Source organism: Misgurnus anguillicaudatus, chromosome 16 (assembly GCF_027580225.2).
Source record: "Misgurnus anguillicaudatus chromosome 16, ASM2758022v2, whole genome shotgun sequence".
NCBI lineage: Eukaryota > Metazoa > Chordata > Actinopteri > Cypriniformes > Cobitidae > Misgurnus > Misgurnus anguillicaudatus.
The window spans coordinates 5,996,864-6,017,167 of NC_073352.2; the positions used below are offsets into that span (position 1 = coordinate 5,996,864).

Here is a 20,304-nt window from a genome sequence, read left to right on the forward strand (position 1 = left end):
TCCTAACTATACTAACAGCATTCTTGATGAACCGGTTTACTCTTCTGTGGCATTATTATTATTACATTTCACATTAGACTTTCACTCTTCTGCACCCGTAATGCCATATTGATTGATCGTTATTTGAGCTGTAGCTCGCGCAGTGATCCATACAATAAGCCGAATAGCAGAGCCGAATAACGAACAGCGGAGTGAGCAAATATAAAACAAAAAATAGATTTAGAAAAACTAGATAAATTATAAACCTTGTTGTCTTCTCTTATAAACACAGGTGATATACTAGTTACAATTGGTTTATAAATTATAATACTTCTAAGTGTTCGATGGGTCTATTTTTTGTCTTCCTCACCACTCCCCCCTCGAGAAAGAAGTTCCAGCCACATCCGCCATTTCGGAGGCGACTAGAAGACCATTGTTAGCAAAATCTCCGCGATGTTGAAAATATCGACCTTGCATTCGTCTGTTTTCACACTTTAGTCGCGAGGTTGTGCATTTACAAATATACCGTTCTCGAGAAAGTAAACAAACTTGGACAACAGTTTCCCGAATAGTCTCTTGCGCGTCAGATTTTGTAAATTTGTCCGAAATCGTCCGTTTGTGTGTTAGCCTAGCAGCAGGCCGTTTCCCCGAGAGGTCGGCGTTTATCGTCTGCGTTTTGGCTTTATATCAGCAGCTAGTTTTAAAATTACTAACGTTACGTTTGTGAACATTACATTTCACGTCGTATATCGTCACCCTGTCAGTCACGGCACAGGAATTAGTAGGAATCGAAGGAAAAATGGCGAGCTCGGTGGGGAACGTGGCTGATAGCACAGGTAACCATGACAATGTGACTGATATTATTATCAGATGTGTTAAATATCTCTGATGATGATTCTCACTAATAGTTTGATAGCGGACAGTTTATAAATTCTGTCACGGATCTATCCGTGTCAACATAACTTACAATTTTCCTGATTGTTTTTTTCTGTATGGTGTAATTAACTTATTTGTTGTTATTTGCGACTGTTCATAATTTCATATTGTTGATAAAAATGTGATGGTAGTTGATAGTTTGGCTTAGTACTTGTGTACACACCCATGCATATCGTGAATCTGTCCTTTTCATGTTCATTCATACCATGAATACCTTTCGTATCATTCCTGTTTACTGGCATGAGTATTCACTCCTTTACATTTTATTTTGGCTTTTATTTCACTCATATTTTATAAACATTCATGTTTAAGCAACTACTTTAAATCCATTAGATGCTTAGTAATTTTTCTTTATTTTTTTCTATCTATTTGTATGGCTGAACAATAAAAACAGCATCCTTGAGAAACCATTAAAAGATACATTTTTGTTTGATGTTTAATGCAGTGACACAAAAATGGTTTCCAATAACAAGATGTCACATTAAAAAAAAATAAGAACCAGTGTTCTTGTCATTTTTTTTTTATAATTTATTTTTTGCCTCATTTCCATTTCTTCTAACGTGTTGTTTCCCCCTCCTTTGGGTTGCGTTGGTGCTCCAGAACCAACCAAACGTATTCTTTCCTTCCAAGGGTTGGCAGAACTGGCGCATCGGGAATATCAGTCAGGAGACTTCGAGGCGGCTGAGCGTCACTGTATGCAGCTTTGGAGGCAGGAACCAGATAACACTGGTGTCCTGCTCCTCCTGTCCTCCATTCACTTCCAGTGTCGCAGGCTTGACAGGTGAGAATCTCTTCATGGAGCATGGGTCTGCTCTTCACGGAGCGGGATGGGTCTGCTCTGCTCTTCACGGAGCGGGGTTGGGTCTGCTCTGCTCTTCACGGAGCGGGGTGGGTCTGCTCTTCACGGAGCGGGGTTGGGTCTGCTCTTCACGGAGCGGGGTTGGGTCTGCTCTTCACGGAGCGGGGTTGGGTCTGCTCTTCACGGTGCGGGGTGGGTCTGCTCTTCACGGAGCGGGGTGGGTCTGCTCTTCAGGGAGCGGGGTGGGTCTGCTCTTCACGGAGCGGGGTGGGTCTGCTCTTCACGGAGCGGGGTTGGGTCTGCTCTTATAATTAGAAAATATCCACAAGTTAAGCTTATATTTGTTATATTAAGTGTGTTTTTAAGTTGAAAGGCCGTGTCAAATTTTTGGTGATTCAAGTCGGTCAATTCAGTACAAATTATATTATACCATAAACCAACCCTAAGCGAAGTTTAAAGTTTGAGGACATAAAGTACGTAATTATGTAAACCATAGTTCTCCAGCCTTGTTTTTTGAGAGCACATGTCCTGCAGATTTTAGTTCAACCCCAGGGAAACACACCTGAACCCGATAATCAAGTTGTTCAGGGCTACCTAAAATTAGAGTTAGGTGTGTAGGGTTGGATTCGAAATACCAAGTAAGAGCCCGGAGCGAAAACAAAAACAAAGGCTACATATAAGACTGCACAGTCAACATATGAATATCATCTTTATTTAGTTTGAAATGTTTTTGTGAAGATAGACAATCATATATCCTACCTAGTGATGGGAGAAACTAAGCTTTTTGAAGCTTTGAACCAATTGCTTCAAAAACTATATTCAGTTTTTTGAAGCGTTCAAAACACCACACACGCTGGATTTTCGAAACGTTTCGAAACAGTTATGACGTAATCGTTAGCTAAAAGAACATGACTTGGCCAGTTTTGAAACACGCTCCGAACTAGGGATGGGATGGTTAGAAAATTTCATATCATGATAGTGACCAAAGTTATCACGGTTATCAATATTATCATGGTTTTCTTAAATTGAGATGGAAATGTTAAAAAAAAACTGATACACATACTAAAAACATTTTAACAAGTTACATTTTTGAAAATCAGCAAACAACAAATACAATTAGCAGCTATATGCACTTTTTTAAGCATAAACATTAAATCAGGGGTGTCCAGCCTTTTTTGTGTGGCAATCTACTTTTAAAATGATAAAAGTACATGCCGAGTACTCCTTATAGCGGAGATGCGGTTTTGATGAAATAAACTAGAAAATGACAACATTATCAGAAGCATCTCTCTCTCTCTAGTTCGGTCGATCGATCGATCGCGCACACATAAACCGTACGTGTGGATCAACTCCTGCGCATGAAGGCAAGAATGTGCATCCAAATTTTGGAAGTTAGACGACTCCGCTGCAGCAGGCATAAGTTTCATTAAAACACACTTGAGAAGAAATGCGCAGCAACTCAAAAAGACTTGTTTCTAAGACCATAATGCCAATTTGGCGCTTTGTTTTCCGAAGCTCGTGGAGCAGCATACATGGTTATTAACTTATGTGCGATCTACCGGCATTGCATTTGCGATCGACTGGTCGTATTGGACACCCCTGCATTAAATGAACATTAACTTGGAGCCCTGAGATGTATGAACCAGTTTTAATGAACAGTACCTTAAATAAGAACATCAAATGCACACATAAACAACGCATAAAGCTGATTCTGGCTGGACAGGATTTACCGCGAGTTTTCAAAATCACGGTAATCAAACACGGTTATAATGATAATTACATTTTAAACAATAATACTAACCGTCAGGACATTTTATCATGGTAAATCGTGAAACCGGTAATCGTCCCATCCCTACTCCGAACCAGTGATTCGGAAAAAAAACGATGTTGCATGTGCGCGCCTGCGTCAAGCTGATTCTGGCTTTTATAAATAATGTGAGACTTGATCTTATTGCTGTGCAAAGTAACAAGGTTAATTTAACAACACTTCACAAAGACGCAGCTATTGCTACTGTTAAACAGACATCTGCAGTTATCCGGTTCACTTCCACAGAGCACCGCATATAATAAATGTTCTCAGTTTTGGTCTCATTATTAACAAAATAAAGTCTGCTTTATAACAGAAAACTATCAAATCTATCAGAGGATGTAAATAACACGTGAGCCGGTGAACAAAAACAGACAACCAGTTAATCTAAGTCCTTAAATTAGTCTGTGATCTGAATTGATAGAACAATCAGAAATACATACATAAGTTAATTTTCATGTATATTTTACATTTAAAATCTGTAAAATACGTGAAAATGCATTAAATGAACATTAGCCTTAACCCTGCGGTGGTGCTTTAAAAACAAACATTAAAATAGCATTTTTTCAATTTGAATTATTATTGCAGAACGAATATGCACATCCCTAATTACTAGTGAGCATCTGAAAGAGCTTTAATCACTCAGTGGGACATTGCTGTGATCAAAATGATTAAGTAATTTAAGGACAGCTACAAAAAACCAACAACATAATAAACCCACAGATGTTGTCTGAAAGACTACAGCGACGAGCTACGAATCTTGTAACATTTGCAGGTGAGTTTTGTTAAGAAGTTTTGGTCTATTTTAAAACCAAGAAGAAAGCGCAGCATTGTTAAAATTTTTGATCCCCGTTTCAAAATAAAACTATCTTGCAGGGAGTTTTGTTTGTATTTTTTTGTGATGTGACAAACTCGGAACACATTTAATAGCGTATTTTACACAGACTTCAAGGCAGGCAATCTTTTTGACCCTCGCGTTGCCGCCACAGCACTTTTCAGTTGCAACACATCAGTCTTTTCTTGGCATGCAGGTCGGCCCATTTCAGCACTTTGGCCATCAAGCAGAATCCAATGCTGGCTGAGGCCTACTCCAACCTGGGCAATGTCTACAAGGAACGAGGTCAACTCCAGGAGGCGATTGAGCACTATCGTCACGCACTGCATCTCAAACCGGACTTCATCGATGGATACATAAATCTGGCAGCTGCGCTGGTGGCGGCGGGGGACATGGAGGGAGCGGTGCAAGCATATGTATCTGCTCTTCAGTATAATCCGGTGGGTATCACTCGCTATTCAAATCACTGAGCCTCAGTGGGCTTTAGAGAGGACTGGTATAATTTAAATGTATATCTTGATCATTTTTGTTGTAGAATTTTGTCTGTACACGCATAAGTTCCTTTAGCGCATAGAAAATGACAACTGTTTATTTTTATAATCCCACCTATTTATTATCTAGCATTACTTAACACAAATGTATATTAACTATTAAAATTCAGAGATTCATTAATAGACAACTGTTTATTTTTATAATCCCACCCGCACTGAAGCAAAACTGAAATGGAGAAGTATAGCGAGCTGCTTTGCATGACACGGCTCGCTGTAATTTTATTTGATGTCTTCATTCATTTTCATATTAATTCTGATAGTTGTAATACATTTAGTTTTTTACTTGGGTGGCATTTTTGTGCATTTTTGTTCATTTATCTCACCCTGCTTGCCACTGAAATTCCTTTACGTGACTGCAAATGTGTGATGAGGTTTGTTGATGATGTTTAAATGGTTGGTGTTTGAGAAGAATTCCCCTTTCATATGTAAAGCGCTTTGAGTTCTGTAGAAAATGTTTTATAAATGAAATGAAATGAATTATTATAAAAATTATGAATCTTTAGGGTGATTTCTGCTCCATGGGATTTCCTTGAGCTCTTCATTTCTTTTTTATAGGATCTGTATTGTGTACGGAGTGACTTGGGTAACCTCCTTAAAGCGCTTGGGCGCCTTGAAGAAGCAAAGGTATGTTTAAACATGTCGGCCCTTGTACGTTTTTTATTGTACACATGTATGCTATACTGTGTGTATACTGTAATCCCCATCAGAGACCTAGCCATTCCTGTATTATGGGAGTGAGTGTTAGGTGTTTTCTCTGTCGAGTTTGTTAGCGTTACTCATGTCTTTCCATCACTTCTACACTACTCTCTTTACCATCAGTCCCAGCATTAAGTGCTGGGTATACCTTCACTAAAGATAATACACCCAGAAACACTGGGTCACATGTCTCTCACCTAGATAGATACACATCCTCTCTCTCTCTCTCTCTCTCTCTCTCTCTCTCTCTCTCTCTCTCTCTCTCTCTCCATTTCATAATCTTATTTCAGTATTATTACATATAGTGAAGTGAAGGCCTCTTTCCCTATTTGTTGTTGATGTTCATTTGGGTTGCTAGAGACACAAGCCCCCTCTTTCTGTGTTATTTTTGTCCTTCCTCTCTATCTAAACTGTTTTATTCTGGCCCGGCCAGTTAGCGCTTGCCCTCACCCACAGGAAGAAAGGCTGGGCTACTCTGTGTCTCAACAAATGGGGATCTTAAACCACATGCTGCTGTATTGGCACGCTTTTATTGCCTGTAGTCTTTTGGAGGGATTTTGCTGGCTCGGTCTTGAAGGTATAAATGGACTGATGAAGGTAGTGATCTTTGCAATGCAAGAAATAAGATGGCTTCTAACCCTAACCAAGCAATCCCATATCTCAGTTATTCAAAATTCATCCCCGTTAAAGATTACAGATTGAGAATTGGCAAATATCTCAATGTTTTAATGAGATCCTTGTAAATAACTTTTTGGAGGCAGCATTGCTGTGATTTGTAAATTCAAGTGGGCCTTTGTGAGATTAAACGGAGAGCTGTCCTCTCATTGGTTAGAATCCCTCTTATTTGGTGCCTTATGGGGGCGAAGTGGGGAAGAGTACGAGGGTGCTGGCGGCTCCCCACCAGCTCCGCCGCTCCTAAACCCCCGCGCGCTCGCTCAGGGCCTGTGGAGTGCGCGCGCTCTGAACTGTCTGTCTGACCCAACAGCTAAGCCAACAGATGCTCTTCGAGGGCTTCACAGTGTAGCTAAGTGGTCGCCCCATTTTGTTACTCCCTCATTCTCGCCCACAAGTCTAGTATCATAGTGATAACCGTGTTTGGGAGGGTTTAAGTTTTTTGAACACTGTGCATTCGCCCCGGGCTGTGCCAGGCAGACAGATCTCTTTCTGCGCTCCACCGCACGCGTCAGACATACACCTTGTTAGAGAGAGAGAAACATACGTGCGCAACACAAGCGATGACCTCTTTATTTCAGAGCTGTGGAGGCTTCTAGATGATTATGAAATCATTAAACTCCAGACTTTTTCCTTTATTTCCAATGGCCAGGAGTCAAGAATTCAGGACAGGAAAAGACTATTAAACCATGTAAACAAAGAATACAATCAAGGAATCGCTGATTATATTTTTTGACCTTTTGTATGTTATGGTTATTAATAACAATCCAGTTATCAGTTCATTTGGGTAAGATCAAGCCAGTTTGCCTCCCTCCTTTATATCTGTATTTTAAAATGTGACGGGTTAATTAAAAACGGCAAAATCTGTCTGTAAATCATAAAGCCTTTCTTCACTCTCGACCCCTTTATGAGCAATACTCTTGTCTCCAAATATGTAAAATCCTACGTGTTGCATGGGTTTAAACTAATTTAGGTCATTTGATAAAGCTTTCTTTTTACTTGTTCCTTTTTTTTTGGGTTTTGTTTTGATGCAATGCAAGTTTTGATATCCATATGAAATGTCTTGATTGCAAACTTTTACTAACGCTCTTGTTTTTCTTATTTTGTCTCTTTTGGTTTTTCCACCACTGATATTGTTATTTAGAAGGTTTCAGGTGGGTGACACTATTCCTGCGTAGGTGCGGTCCGGTGGACAGGAACGCTAGGGCAGCGTCAGTCTTCTCCTCTTCTTCCAGCTGCGGCCACCCCCCTCAAAGTCCAAAAATATGGTAACGGGTTTGTAACTGCCAACGAAAGAAAAACACCTTACTCCAATACCTGTGTTCTGCTGTCTTGTGGCTACCTTTGAAGACCAAAAACAAGTCAGAATAAACACGTAGTAAATAACTGTAATGCCCGAGTAATTAAAAGCTAAATTGATTGGATGCTGTAGGCATACAAAAGCACAGTAAGAACCCTCTAACTCTTTTACTTGTTGATTATTTTTTTCCTGTTCATTTGGATTATGATTTATTTTTTCTCCTTTATTTGGAGTTGCAGCGTTCTGCTGAGCAGATGATGCGCTGTGAGTCTGCAGCGACGCAAGGGCTGCGCAGCGACAAAATCCCTTTGAGTGCGACAGAGAGGCGCGTGCTTAAACCACACCCCGCCCCTCCCCTCTTTCCCTTGCGGGTTGCAGACCTGCATGCCCTCTCTCTTCTAGCATGGCACCCAGTGAATTCCCAGCCCTAGACGTGACACACCATTGGCAACCGTTATGTAAACGCTTTAAAAAGGGAATGTGTATTTGGCAGTGGGATCTAACTTCAGGCGAAGCCCCCGAAGGGTAAAGGGTTTTTTAGCGTGTGCCTATCTGGCGGGGAGTTGGATCGCTCCAGGTCTGCATTCGGCACTCTGAGCTGGCGTGAGCGCGGGCGAATGCGAGCGCGTGCGAAAACAAAGCAAGCTGCGACCACGGTGCGCCAAGACCAAGTGGCCGCACGTGTGGCTTTTTGCGCATGCATTACAGGTACCTCCACCTGCACGCCACACTTGCATTTAAGGTTGTGAATTGATGAAAAAATACCAGATTTATGTTGACTTTCTTATCCGGAAGCAGAATTTACTGCTGTTTTTTTTAATGTAAAATTATTTTTTCTTGAGACGTTTAAGCTCATAACTGAAGAATGTAAGTGGGAGTGTTGGTGTTGGTTGGATCAGCGCAGCGTAGGAAAAAGTGTGCAGCTTTGCGCGGCAGAATTTGCGCCTGCGAGCCCATGCTGTAGACTCGCTTTTTGCTTTATTGAGAATGGATGCTAACTGTTCTTTTGTCTGCCCTTTTTGTTTTTCTTCCTTTTTATTTGATCTTTTGGTTTATTTTCTTTTGCAACCCTTCCTCTATCTACCCTCTTTCTATTCTTCCTGGTTTTTACTTTTAACCTACACAAGGCTTGTTACCTGAAAGCAATTGAGACTCAGCCGAACTTCGCCGTGGCTTGGAGTAACCTGGGCTGTGTGTTCAACGCTCAGGGAGAGATCTGGCTGGCCATACATCATTTTGAAAAGGTTTGCCATCATCTTTAAAATATAGTATAAGGGCTCAGTCACACCAAAAGCGCTTTAAACGCTTGCAAACGCAAGGCGCGACGCACTGCCTTTTTTAAAAAAAGAGCAGTGCGGCGCGGCTTTTCATATTGCTAAGCAACCACCGAGTCAGCTGTCTTGTCAATCAAATATTGAAGCGTGAGCGCTCTTTTGCTGTTAACTGTCATATTAGCAGAAACTTTAAAAAGAGGACGCTTGCTCTGACCTTGTTTGAGGGTGAGAGATGCACAAACACACAGGAGAGAGTGAGCGAGTGGAGTCCGGTTCTTCAAAGAAACTGTACACTTCCCTCACCACAACGTAAGGCCCGCCTCTCCCCTCATTCGATTGGACAATGGAAGACGCGAATGACGTCAGGCGCTTTCTCCGCTCTCAGCGCTCCTTCAAAAACGCGTGCGCGGCAGGCGGCAGAAAACCGCAAGGCGCTCGGCGCGCATAAACAGCGCGCAAACGCGCCCTGCCCATAGAATATCATTCAAAAAAGGCGCCTGCAACTGCCATAAACGCTTTTGGTGTGACTGAGCCCTAAGAACGCTTAAAGGCAATGAATTAACATGTTTATTGTGTTTACAGGCTGTGACACTGGATCCAAACTTTCTGGATGCTTACATTAACTTGGGTAATGTTCTGAAAGAGGCTCGAATCTTTGACAGGTAAATCGTTGTCTGCTTTCAGTTTAAAATTTTTGACTCTTTTCGATGTCCTGTTAAACACATGTTTTGTTCTTCAGAGCTGTTGCCGGCTATCTCCGTGCCCTCAGTCTGAGCCCTAACCATGCTGTTGTGCATGGGAACTTGGCCTGCGTGTACTATGAGCAAGGTTTGATTGATTTGGCCATCGACACCTACCGTCGTGCCATTGAGCTGCAGCCGCACTTTCCTGATGCTTACTGCAATCTCGCCAATGCCCTGAAGGAGAAGGGCAATGTAAGAACCTCTGTGTGTTCATTATTATTAACGTTATGTAATATTTTAACTTGTTAAGCCGACCGACCCGTGTGAGTGGGCCCAACGTGTTTTTGTTTGTGTATTATATTGACCAAGAGCAGTATTAAACTTGTCATACTATATATCATTACAAAGGTTGTTTCATATAATAAATGCTCTAGAAATATGAAAAAAACTATATTTTGCTATATACTTTTATTATATAAAAATGCACGTCTGTCATCCTGACGAGCTCACGCTGCTCTCGTGTTGATGCCAAGCTTTCACGATATGTTGTTTTTGTTCTAGCTCAAATACATAAAAAATACTTTGTTACACCTTTAACTTTGATGGGCGGGTGGCTTAACAGATTAAATTTGTCACATGACTTCTTCACATTATTTCCCATAGTTTCCTCAGAAGGGTCAGTTTCAGATTTGTGTCTTACGTCAGGTTTCTGAAGCTGAAGAATGCTACAACACAGCCCTGCGTCTGTGTCCGACCCACGCCGATTCACTTAACAATCTGGCCAACATCAAGCGTGAGCAGGGCAACATTGAGGAGGCTGTGCAGCTTTACAGGAAAGCCCTGGAGGTAAGAGAGACCAGGTCATCACAGAAACATCATCCAGGCAGTGATATACAGTATTTTGATCTTTTTTTGTGTCGCTCAGGTGTTCCCAGAATTCGCTGCTGCCCATTCGAACCTCGCCAGTGTCTTGCAACAGCAAGGGAAACTCCAGGAAGCTCTCATGCATTATAAGGAGGCCATCAGGTATGTTCACCCAAACATCACATTGTTACTTAAGAAAGCAAAGTGAACCGTTTAACCCAGTAGATATCATGTCTCACATGTCTCATTGTTATCCATCGTGCAGAATTAGCCCCACATTTGCTGATGCATATTCCAATATGGGCAACACTCTTAAAGAGATGCAGGATGTTCAAGGCGCCCTGCAGTGTTACACCCGCGCCATTCAGATCAATCCTGCTTTTGCAGATGCTCACAGTAACTTGGCTTCCATTCACAAGGATTTCAGAGACCTTATGCCATATTCTGTGTTACTTTCAATTCAGATGTGTAATATTGACCTTATATCATGATGAAGAGTTAATGTGCAAATGTATTCCTGGTTTTATTGTGCTGGTAATTAAAATAATTACCATCCAGTTTATTTTCTAATGAATGCATTTTTATAGGATTCTGGAAACATTCCCGAAGCGATTGCATCTTACCGCACCGCATTGAAGTTGAAACCTGACTTCCCTGATGCTTACTGTAACCTGGCTCACTGTCTACAGGTACGTGAAATTTATAAATGAAGACTGTATGTGCGACATTCAGCTGTACGTCTTTATATAATTCACTCTTTGTTCAGATTGTGTGTGACTGGACTGACTATGACGAGCGTATGAAGAAGCTTGTGACCATTGTGGCCGATCAGCTGGAGAAGAATCGCCTGCCATCTGTGCACCCGCATCACAGCATGCTGTACCCCCTTTCTCACAATTTCCGCAAGGCAATTGCAGAGAGACACGGCAACCTCTGTCTGGATAAGGTGTGTAAATGTATTCAGATTTTGCACACGTGTGTATCACTTCACAATCCACATCACATTTTAACATCCAAACTTTAGATAATTAACATGCATTAGCTGAATCCTGCTAATGTTTAAGCATCGCCGTTTGCTCTTCTGTAGATCAATGCTCTACATAAACCTCCCTATGAGTATCCTAAAGACCTGAAGGCCAGTGCGGGTCGTATCCGAGTGGGCTACGTTAGTTCAGATTTTGGAAATCATCCCACTTCCCACCTGATGCAGTCTATCCCTGGCATGCACAACAATGAGAAGTTTGAGGTGAGGAATCGGTTCATTATAGCGTTGATCTGCACATTGAACACATTGTGCTGATACTGTTGTGTTTTTGAGGTCTTCTGTTACGCTCTTAGCCCTGATGACAGCACCAACTTCAGAGTCAAAGTTATGGCGGAGACTCATCACTTCATCGACCTCTCACAGGTCTGTACACTTATAAAACAAACTTGCCTGAGCTATCGTCTTCGTTCTTCCTCTTATTGACCTTATCTGTGTCTCTGTAGATTCCTTGTAATGGAAAAGCAGCTGACAGGATACACCAAGATGGAGTCCACATCCTGGTCAACATGAATGGTTATACTAAGGGAGCACGCAATGAGCTGTTTGCACTGCGCCCAGCACCCATACAGGTAAGTGTTTTAATAAGATGTCATCTTCATAATAATTGTTAATTAATCAGTAATGGTTGATGAGGGATGCATTACTGTCAGTGTTGCTCATATACGTGGGTGTACGAAAACTTGGTTTTAAAAATGTCAAGCATGAAAATGTAAAAAATGCTTAAATTTACTTTTTTTCCCACCAGACATTGAAAAACAAAGTCTGGAGTAAATGGGAACATTAATTTAAAAACTTTTACTTATCATTTAACACTTTTTGTAACATAATTTAGTCCTAAAAAATCTCATTACCGCAACAGTCAGAAAACATCAACACCTGACATATTTTCAAAATGACATGACAAACCTGAAAGAACATAATTTGGAGATTCTGCACATGCATTTAAAATCAAAGTATTATGCTTCTATTAATTAAATTAACATTTAATAAGCATCCGTTGCGGTAATGATATTTAAAATGTCGTGTAAGCATTCTGACAAGACAATATTTCAAATTAACTGTAAAAAAATGATCTTACCTGGTATCCATCTTGAAGTAACTGGTCCATGTGCTTGGTCACTCAAAATCAAACTTTATTAAAATTCTGTATGTGTGCTTAAACTGTTCTCAAAAAGTGTTGCGGAGGATGAGAACATCAGGCATGGACACATCATTTTCCTCATTTTTCTTCATTATTATTATACATGAATATTCAGTAAATATTTTTTCTGTCATCTAAAGTAGTCTAGCAAAACATCCATTTATTTTTTTTCTTAATATTTTTGTGTTAATTTGATTAAATTACAACATAACGCATGTTCAAACACAGCCGGACACATTGCGGTAATGAGAATTTCAGCAGAAAATGAGATAAAATTTCCAATTATAAATTCTTATGTTGAAATCACACATTGTGCAAGGTAGAACACAGTATTGTGTTAATTCTGATGCTTTTTAATGTTACTATATTGCACATTTTAAAGCTAAAATCATTAGTGCCGTGGTGTTTCAATAGTTTCGTGAGAATCACCCACATAGTATGCTTTGTATTTATGCATACATTACATTAAAATAGGCATGCAAAACAAACAAGTATGAATATGCACAAACCAGACAGGGAAAATACCTGTAGATGAGATCTTTAAATTTGGATCTCTGTAACGCACTGACATGATCTCTGTTACATGCAAACGCATGTAAATCTATTAAGGTTGTGTCAGAATATAAATGTGTTGTTCGCGTGTATTTTCCACAGGCTATGTGGCTCGGCTACCCTGGGACCAGCGGAGCTCCGTTCATGGACTACATCATCAGCGATAAGGAGACGTCTCCTATTGAGGTCGCTGAGCAGTACTCTGAGAAACTGGCCTACATGCCTAACACTTTCTTCATTGGAGATCACGCTAACATGTTCCCTCATCTCAAGGTAAGATTTTATCACTTTAATCAAACATATTCAAAATATTCATGTTTCAAAGTTTGTAATATGAAGTTATCTACCTTTTGCCATATAGAAAAAGGCGGTAATTGACTTCAAGTCCAATGGACACATTTTTGACAATCGTATTGTGCTGAATGGCATTGATCTGAAAGCCTTCCTGGAAAGTCTGCCAGATGTCAAAGTTGTTAAGGTAAACAAAGAAGTTGTTGCTTTATCAGATCACATGTTTTTTTATCGATTGAGGTGTACATTCATAATTGACCATAATTCCCGCTTTAAGATGGAGTGTGATGGCCAGGAGGTGCCTGATAGTAACGGTACCCTCTCCATGCCCGTCATCCCTATGAACACAGCTGCTGAGGCCATCATTAACATGATCAACCAAGGCCAGATCCAAGTGACCATCAACGGCTTTACTGTCAGCAATGGCCTAGCCACAACTCAGGTACGACCTGCAACTTAACTACTCATCCTAACACTGGTTTTATATCTGCTACAGACTTCCTCTTGAGTAAACTTCTTTTTGGCTTTGAGGGTCTCGCTCTGTTGTTTGATTGTGATTTAGTACTTACCCATCAATCTTACCAAGATGAATGAGTGGATAATTGATCAAGTTTATAATCTGGTTAAGCTGTTATTCTGATTGCACAGCTCTATTGGAGGTATTGTTTCATAAATATTTCCTTTACTGTCTTCTGTAGATAATTCTCACAACTGTCTGTGTCATGTAGCACACTGTTTGGACATGCACAGATATAAATCGATATTTGTTGCAGTTAGTTGGCTGAAAGGTTTTATGTGGCCCGAAAAACTGATGTACACCAAGCATTTTTATTGAAGTTATATTAGATTTTTTAGCAAGAGAGTAAACATGTTCACATGGCATGCGAAATGTTAGGGGCATAGATATGTATAAAGGCTAGATGTGTTATGGCGGAGTCTCTAACGTCATCACATGGCAGCCATCTTGCCACGGGCTCGCTCATTCGTAGCATTGATAAAAAATCATTATGTAACATTTTATTAGGCAATAAAAAGTGAGATTGTGAAGGTGATGTGGAAGTGAAATATTGATTAATTAATAAATAGTTCAAATTTACGGCGATTTGCAAAAACAGCATAAAGCACTCAATGAGTTCATAATTTTGAATGGCATTTACAAATTCTTAATTAAATGATGGAGTTTCAAAATGTATTCCAGGGGGCGATTTAAAAGGAGAAATAAATAACTGGATTTATAAATTGAACTACAAATGCATGCAGGTTTAAATTAGGCATTTAAAAGGACATTTCCATTTAACATTTCTGTTTTCATTTTCCCCATGGTTCTCCTTATTTGTTACTCTTTGGATCATCATCCAAGATCTATAAATCTGCGCATGACGTACAATCAAAGCCAATCAGCGAGCTTGTTACATCCACCTGGCCATAGCTAATTTGCATTTCTTATTTGACCATTTGCTAGGACCCAAAGAGTCACAGAAAAGCTAAATAAAGAGGCTAAAATGAAAAGCAAATCGAATAGCGAAAAGAATAAGGAGAACCATGGGTTCAATTTATAAATCCAGTTATTTATTTCTCTTTCTAAATCGCTTTTTGAAATACATTTTGAAATTCCATTATTTAAGAATTTGTAAATGCATTTTAAAATTATGAACTTATTGAGTGTTTTGTGTTGTTTTTGTAAATTGTTATATTCCTTTGAACTATTTATTAATTGATTAATATTTCATTTCTACGTTATTTTATAATCTCACTTTTTATTGTCTAATAAAATGTTACAAAATTATTTTTTTGTAACATTGTCTATTTATTCATAGATTAATTAATGAATTTTTAAACAAATCTATTAATTGCTATTTTTATTGTCCAGGTAGTTATTAAATATTTAAGTTCTTCATTACATTTTGCATGACTCTTGTGGTCCTCCATACATGGGTACATCTTTGACGTTTATAACAAACCAAACCGTTTGAAAATCAGTAAAAAAATTATACCAGTTGTGGTCATTTAAAAGTATCTGCACCATTAAAACTCAATGCTACGGGTGAGCGAGCGCCTGTGGTAGGATGGCCGCTAAATGCGGACGTTCCACTCAATTGGCCAGCAGCGCGGGCGAGACATCTAGCTTTTATATCTTTTATCTATCTATTTATAGCTTTTATCTATGGTTAGGGGAGGTAATCTGTAGGACCCTCATGATGTGATTCTAGGGATGGGACAGTATGAAAATTTCATATCACGATTATAGTGACCAGGGTTATCACTTATCAATATTATCATGGTTTTATTAAAATGAGATGGAAATGTTTAAAAAGAACTGATGCACACATTGAAAACATGTGAACAAGTTATATTTTTAAAAATCGCAATTTAATATTTCATGTCGCTGAAATTATTTCTGTAGTAAAAAAATAAATAAATCTGTCTTTTACTATGAATGAATATAATACATTATCCGTTAAATGCGTTTTTGTGCAAAAAACTATGTTGCATGTGCGCGCCTGCGTCAAACTGATTCTGGCTGGACAGGATTTAACTCGAGTTTTTAAAGTCATGGTAATCAAACACAGTTGTAATGATAATTACATTTTAAACAGTAATACTAACCGTCAGGACATTTTATCATGGTTAATCTTAAAACCAGTAATCGTCCCTATTCGATTCTGAATCAGTTCAGAAGCTGTTCTCGAAGTACTTATTAGAATTATTAAATAAACTTTTACTTTGTAAGAAAACAAATGGCCTGTCATTGATTTTAGTGTAGGTGTGGTACATTTTACATTTACGTTTGGGCATTTAGCAGATGCTTTTATTCAAAGCACAATGTACATTTTCATTAGGTTTTTATTCTGTATTATGTAAATGGCATTTTCTGGGTCATACATTTTGCCTTGAAAGTAACTCAAAAGTTAGGGAAATGTGTTGGTAAAAATGTATACAAACCCTCCTTTTGCTTCCAATAACATCACGTTTTTTTAATTTGTGAATCAATTCAGAATTGTCCATGTCCGCAACGCATTTATGTCCAAACTGAGGGTGTGAGGTCTCTATCAGAAGGCTCTTGTCTTTGGGTTCATGCATATACTAAACTTGCTTTATTTCCCCTCTGGTTGGCGATGGAATGATTTGAATCATCTCAGATCAGTTTTCTCCTTTAATCATCTGCTGATTTGATCTCCACATGAACAAAGATCTTGCTAAGAGATTATACTGCATCATAGTAGGCAATGTTTCCAAATGTTGTTGTTTTTCAGATTTTTACAGCGGAGGAGGTTGTAGTATCTGGGACTGTAGCATTGCAGGTACGGCACAATTAAAGCTGCCCTAGATTAACACACTTTGAGACAGGATTCCCAATAGTCATCATTACTTTTCTTCACCTGGACCTTAAGACCACTTTAGATGGCACGAATGTGGTGGAGGTGGTAATGGACTCTCTCACGCGGGGTGTGTTTGTCTTTTCCCTAAACTAAACTGGTAGTTTATGTGTTCATGTTTCTGTTCAGATTAACAACAAGGCAGCAACCGGAGAGGAGGTTCCCAGAACAATCGTGGTGACTACCCGCTCACAGTACGGCCTACCTGAAGACTCCATTGTTTATTGCAACTTTAACCAGCTCTATAAGATTGACCCTCCCACTCTGCAGATGTGGGCCAATGTAAGATCAACAACAATGTCTAATCACATTTTACTCAAATCAAACAAAATAAAGCTATTCCTATTACGACTACAACTTGACTAATGCCCTAATGTTTTTAAAGTAGGCTTTTTCTTTATATAAAAATAAAAACTCTTGGCCTGGTCATCAGCTTAACTCGCTGTGTTTCTGTATTATATAGATCCTGAAGCGTGTGCCCAACAGTGTGCTGTGGCTCCTGCGTTTCCCAGCGGTTGGTGAGCCCAACATCCAGCAGTACGCTCAGAATCTGGGTCTGCCTGCCTCTCGCATCATCTTCTCTCCTGTGGCACCCAAAGAGGAGCATGTGAGGCGTGGACAGTTAGCGGATGTTTGTCTGGACACCCCACTCTGTAACGGACACACAACAGGCATGGATGTGCTGTGGGCCGGTACCCCAATGGTCACCATGCCAGGTAACGTGTCCTCGCAGTACACACACAGAGTCGCTTGTCCTTGGTGATGTTTGTCAAAGCAAGCATCACTGTTGTTATTATTCATACTTAAACTTGCAAGTGACCTGGATTTATCCCAGACCAACGTAACTCTAATCAGATTTTTTTTCTCATGAAATGTAACACTTTGTCTTGTGTAGGAGAGACACTGGCGTCTCGTGTCGCAGCCTCTCAGCTGACCTGTCTTGGCTGTCCTGAACTCATCGCTCCGAGTCGTCAGGAGTATGAAGATGTTGCCGTCAAGCTCGGCACAGATATGGAATAGTAAGCCAGTTCTTCATTTCAACTTAGTCTCCCTTGTAGTAGATCAACTCCTTTTTGAGGATATGTAAATGATTTTCCTGTCTGAAATATTAATTAAATGCATTAAAGGTTGATCTGAAATGTATTGTTTCTTCCCACAGCCTGAAGAAAATCCGCTCGCGTGTGTGGAAGCAACGGATCTGCAGTCCACTCTTCAACACCAAACAGTACACCATTGAACTGGAGAGGCTCTACCTGCAGATGTGGGAGCACTATGCAGCCGGAGGCAAACCTGATCATCTAGTCAAAGTGCATTCTCTGGAGACCAGTGAGAGCACCTAAGCCCAGCGCACCGATGCATGCCCCTCCCTCCTTTTACTGATCAGCCTCGCCCTCTTATCCATGTCCTTCAGTATGTGTCAGAGACTCTTAAAGAGCCTACGTGTGAGCACCATCACTTTGATCACAGCCAACTTTAGTTTTCATGAGCCAGAGTGGACAGCACTGATGCTCCGCCCCCTGGCCATCATACCTTGAATAAATTCATGTTGGTTGACTCTTAACACTTTTTTCTGCTTCTGTATGGAGTCCTGGTTCTGTCATTTTGCAGTGATCTTTCTGAAAAGGTGGATGATCAACGAGAGAGACGGTATTTGAACTGAGGATTGAAATGGGCTTTAACACAGAGATGTGATCTTGTTTTTTTAGTTAGGTGATGTGCTCCTTGACCTATTTTAGCTTTCTCATCATGATCTAGTTGAGTGATGGATCCGTATCATTTTCCCACTACTGAATGCCAACGTTTTCCATAATCTATCGACAGAAAGTTATTTATCTCTTTTATTGAAAACACGCTATGAGAACAAACTGGAGTGTCAGATTACACAGAGCATTGACTTGACTTTATTTGGGTTTTCTTTTCTTATGATTTTTACTTGGAAAGGTCTAGGTAAGTATGTTGTTTTGGTTTTGTACACTGTCTTCCTTAATAATCAGTTTTATTTATGCTTTGTGCAAGGCTCTTTACATAAACTGAAATAAAGCGATGTGGCAAACCTTCAAGAGAGTTGCATATACTTGGCTACGGGTTTCATTTGTCTTATTTCTTTTAGGAGACGACACATTTATGATGAAATAACTCCAGTAAATCCTGATCTATATGCTACGATATATCTGTTCTCACTGCTGACTCGACTTTGTGATGTGCATTCATTGTGAACTTAATCGCTGCTGTCTTCATTTGAATAAAGAAGTGATAAAGCTGTTTCTTGACTGGTGTTTGATATCTAAAATGTTTCACATAGTTCCAGAAGATGACTTTATACTACAGAGGAGCAGCACTAACCAAAACTATTATATATCATATACATTCTATTCCCAAAACAGATGTCCATTCATCATCTTTTCAAGCATAAGTGAGAGTCAGACCTAATGCAAAAATATAAGATCTTTTTTTTTTTACAAGAAAACAGTGAACTTTGTTAAAAAAGGTTATAAAAGTTAATTTAAAAGAACCAATTTGTTTTATTGCAACTCATTGTAACACCTTAGTCCATTAGTTTGATGTGTAAACAGCGCCGCCATAGGAAGTTTGAGAGAACAACGCAGCTGAATGAACACAAAAAATTGTTTATGATCTGCGTCTGGTCCAAAAACGTTTGGGTTATTCTCACGAAAACTTGGTTTTAAAAATGTCAAGCATGAGAATGTAAAAATTGCTTAAATTTACTTTTTTTTCCCACCAGACATTGAAAAACAAAGTCTGGAGTAAATGGGAACATTAATTTAAAAACTTTTACTTATCATTTAACACTTTTTGTAACATAATTTTAAAAATTAGTCCTAAAAAATGTCATTACCGCAACAGTCAGAAAACATCAACACTGACATATTTTCAAAATGACATGACAAACCTGAAAGGACATAATTTGGAGATTCTGCACATGCATCTAAAAATCAAAGTATTATGCTTCTATTAATTAAATTAACATTTAATAAGCATCTGTTGCGGTAATGATAATCAAAATGTCGTGTAAGCATTCTAACAAGACAATATTTCAAATTAACTGTAAAAAAATGATCTTACCTGGTAGCCATCTTGAAGTAACTGGTCCATGTGCTTGGTCACTCAAAATCAAACTTTATTAAAATTCTGTATGTGTGCTTAAACTGTTCTCAAAAAGTGTTGCGGAGGATGAGAACATCAGGCATGGACACATCATTTTCCTAATTTTTTTTCATTATTATTATACATGAATATTCAGTAAATATTTTTCTGTCATCTAAAGTAGTCTAGAAAAAACATCCATTTATTTTTTTTTCGTAATATTTGTGTTAATTTGATTAAATTACAACATAACGCATGTTCAAACGCAGCCGGACACATTGCGGTAATGAGAATTTCAGCAGAAAATGAGATAAAATTTCCAATTATAAATTCTTATGTTGAAATCACACATTGTGCAAGGTAGAACACAGTATTGTGTTAATTCTGATGCTTTTTA

At 39.3% G+C, this 20,304-nt stretch overlaps 1 protein-coding gene across 2 annotated transcripts; it reads left to right on the forward strand.

The window, feature by feature from the left end:
• The first annotated feature begins 376 nt into the window (after window positions 1-376).
• Window positions 377-18,862, forward strand: LOC129421850 (UDP-N-acetylglucosamine--peptide N-acetylglucosaminyltransferase 110 kDa subunit). Of its 2 annotated transcripts, none has more exons than XM_073854061.1 (22): window positions 377-815; window positions 1,516-1,696; window positions 4,553-4,796; window positions 5,463-5,531; window positions 8,703-8,819; window positions 9,432-9,511; window positions 9,589-9,784; window positions 10,238-10,378; window positions 10,458-10,558; window positions 10,662-10,842; window positions 10,984-11,085; window positions 11,163-11,342; window positions 11,484-11,642; window positions 11,715-11,804; window positions 11,885-12,010; window positions 13,237-13,407; window positions 13,496-13,612; window positions 13,703-13,867; window positions 16,932-17,084; window positions 17,266-17,518; window positions 17,698-17,821; window positions 17,962-18,862. In XM_073854061.1, the coding sequence occupies exons 1-22, from the start codon at window positions 779-781 to the stop codon at window positions 18,140-18,142; spliced, it is 3,168 nt and encodes a 1,055-aa protein (XP_073710162.1). In that variant the 5' UTR covers window positions 377-778; the 3' UTR covers window positions 18,143-18,862. The 2 variants fall into 2 exon arrangements, with proteins under 2 accessions (XP_073710162.1, XP_073710163.1); XM_073854062.1 differs by having other exon boundaries at window positions 1,546-1,696.
• Window positions 18,863-20,304: the final 1,442 nt, after the last annotated feature.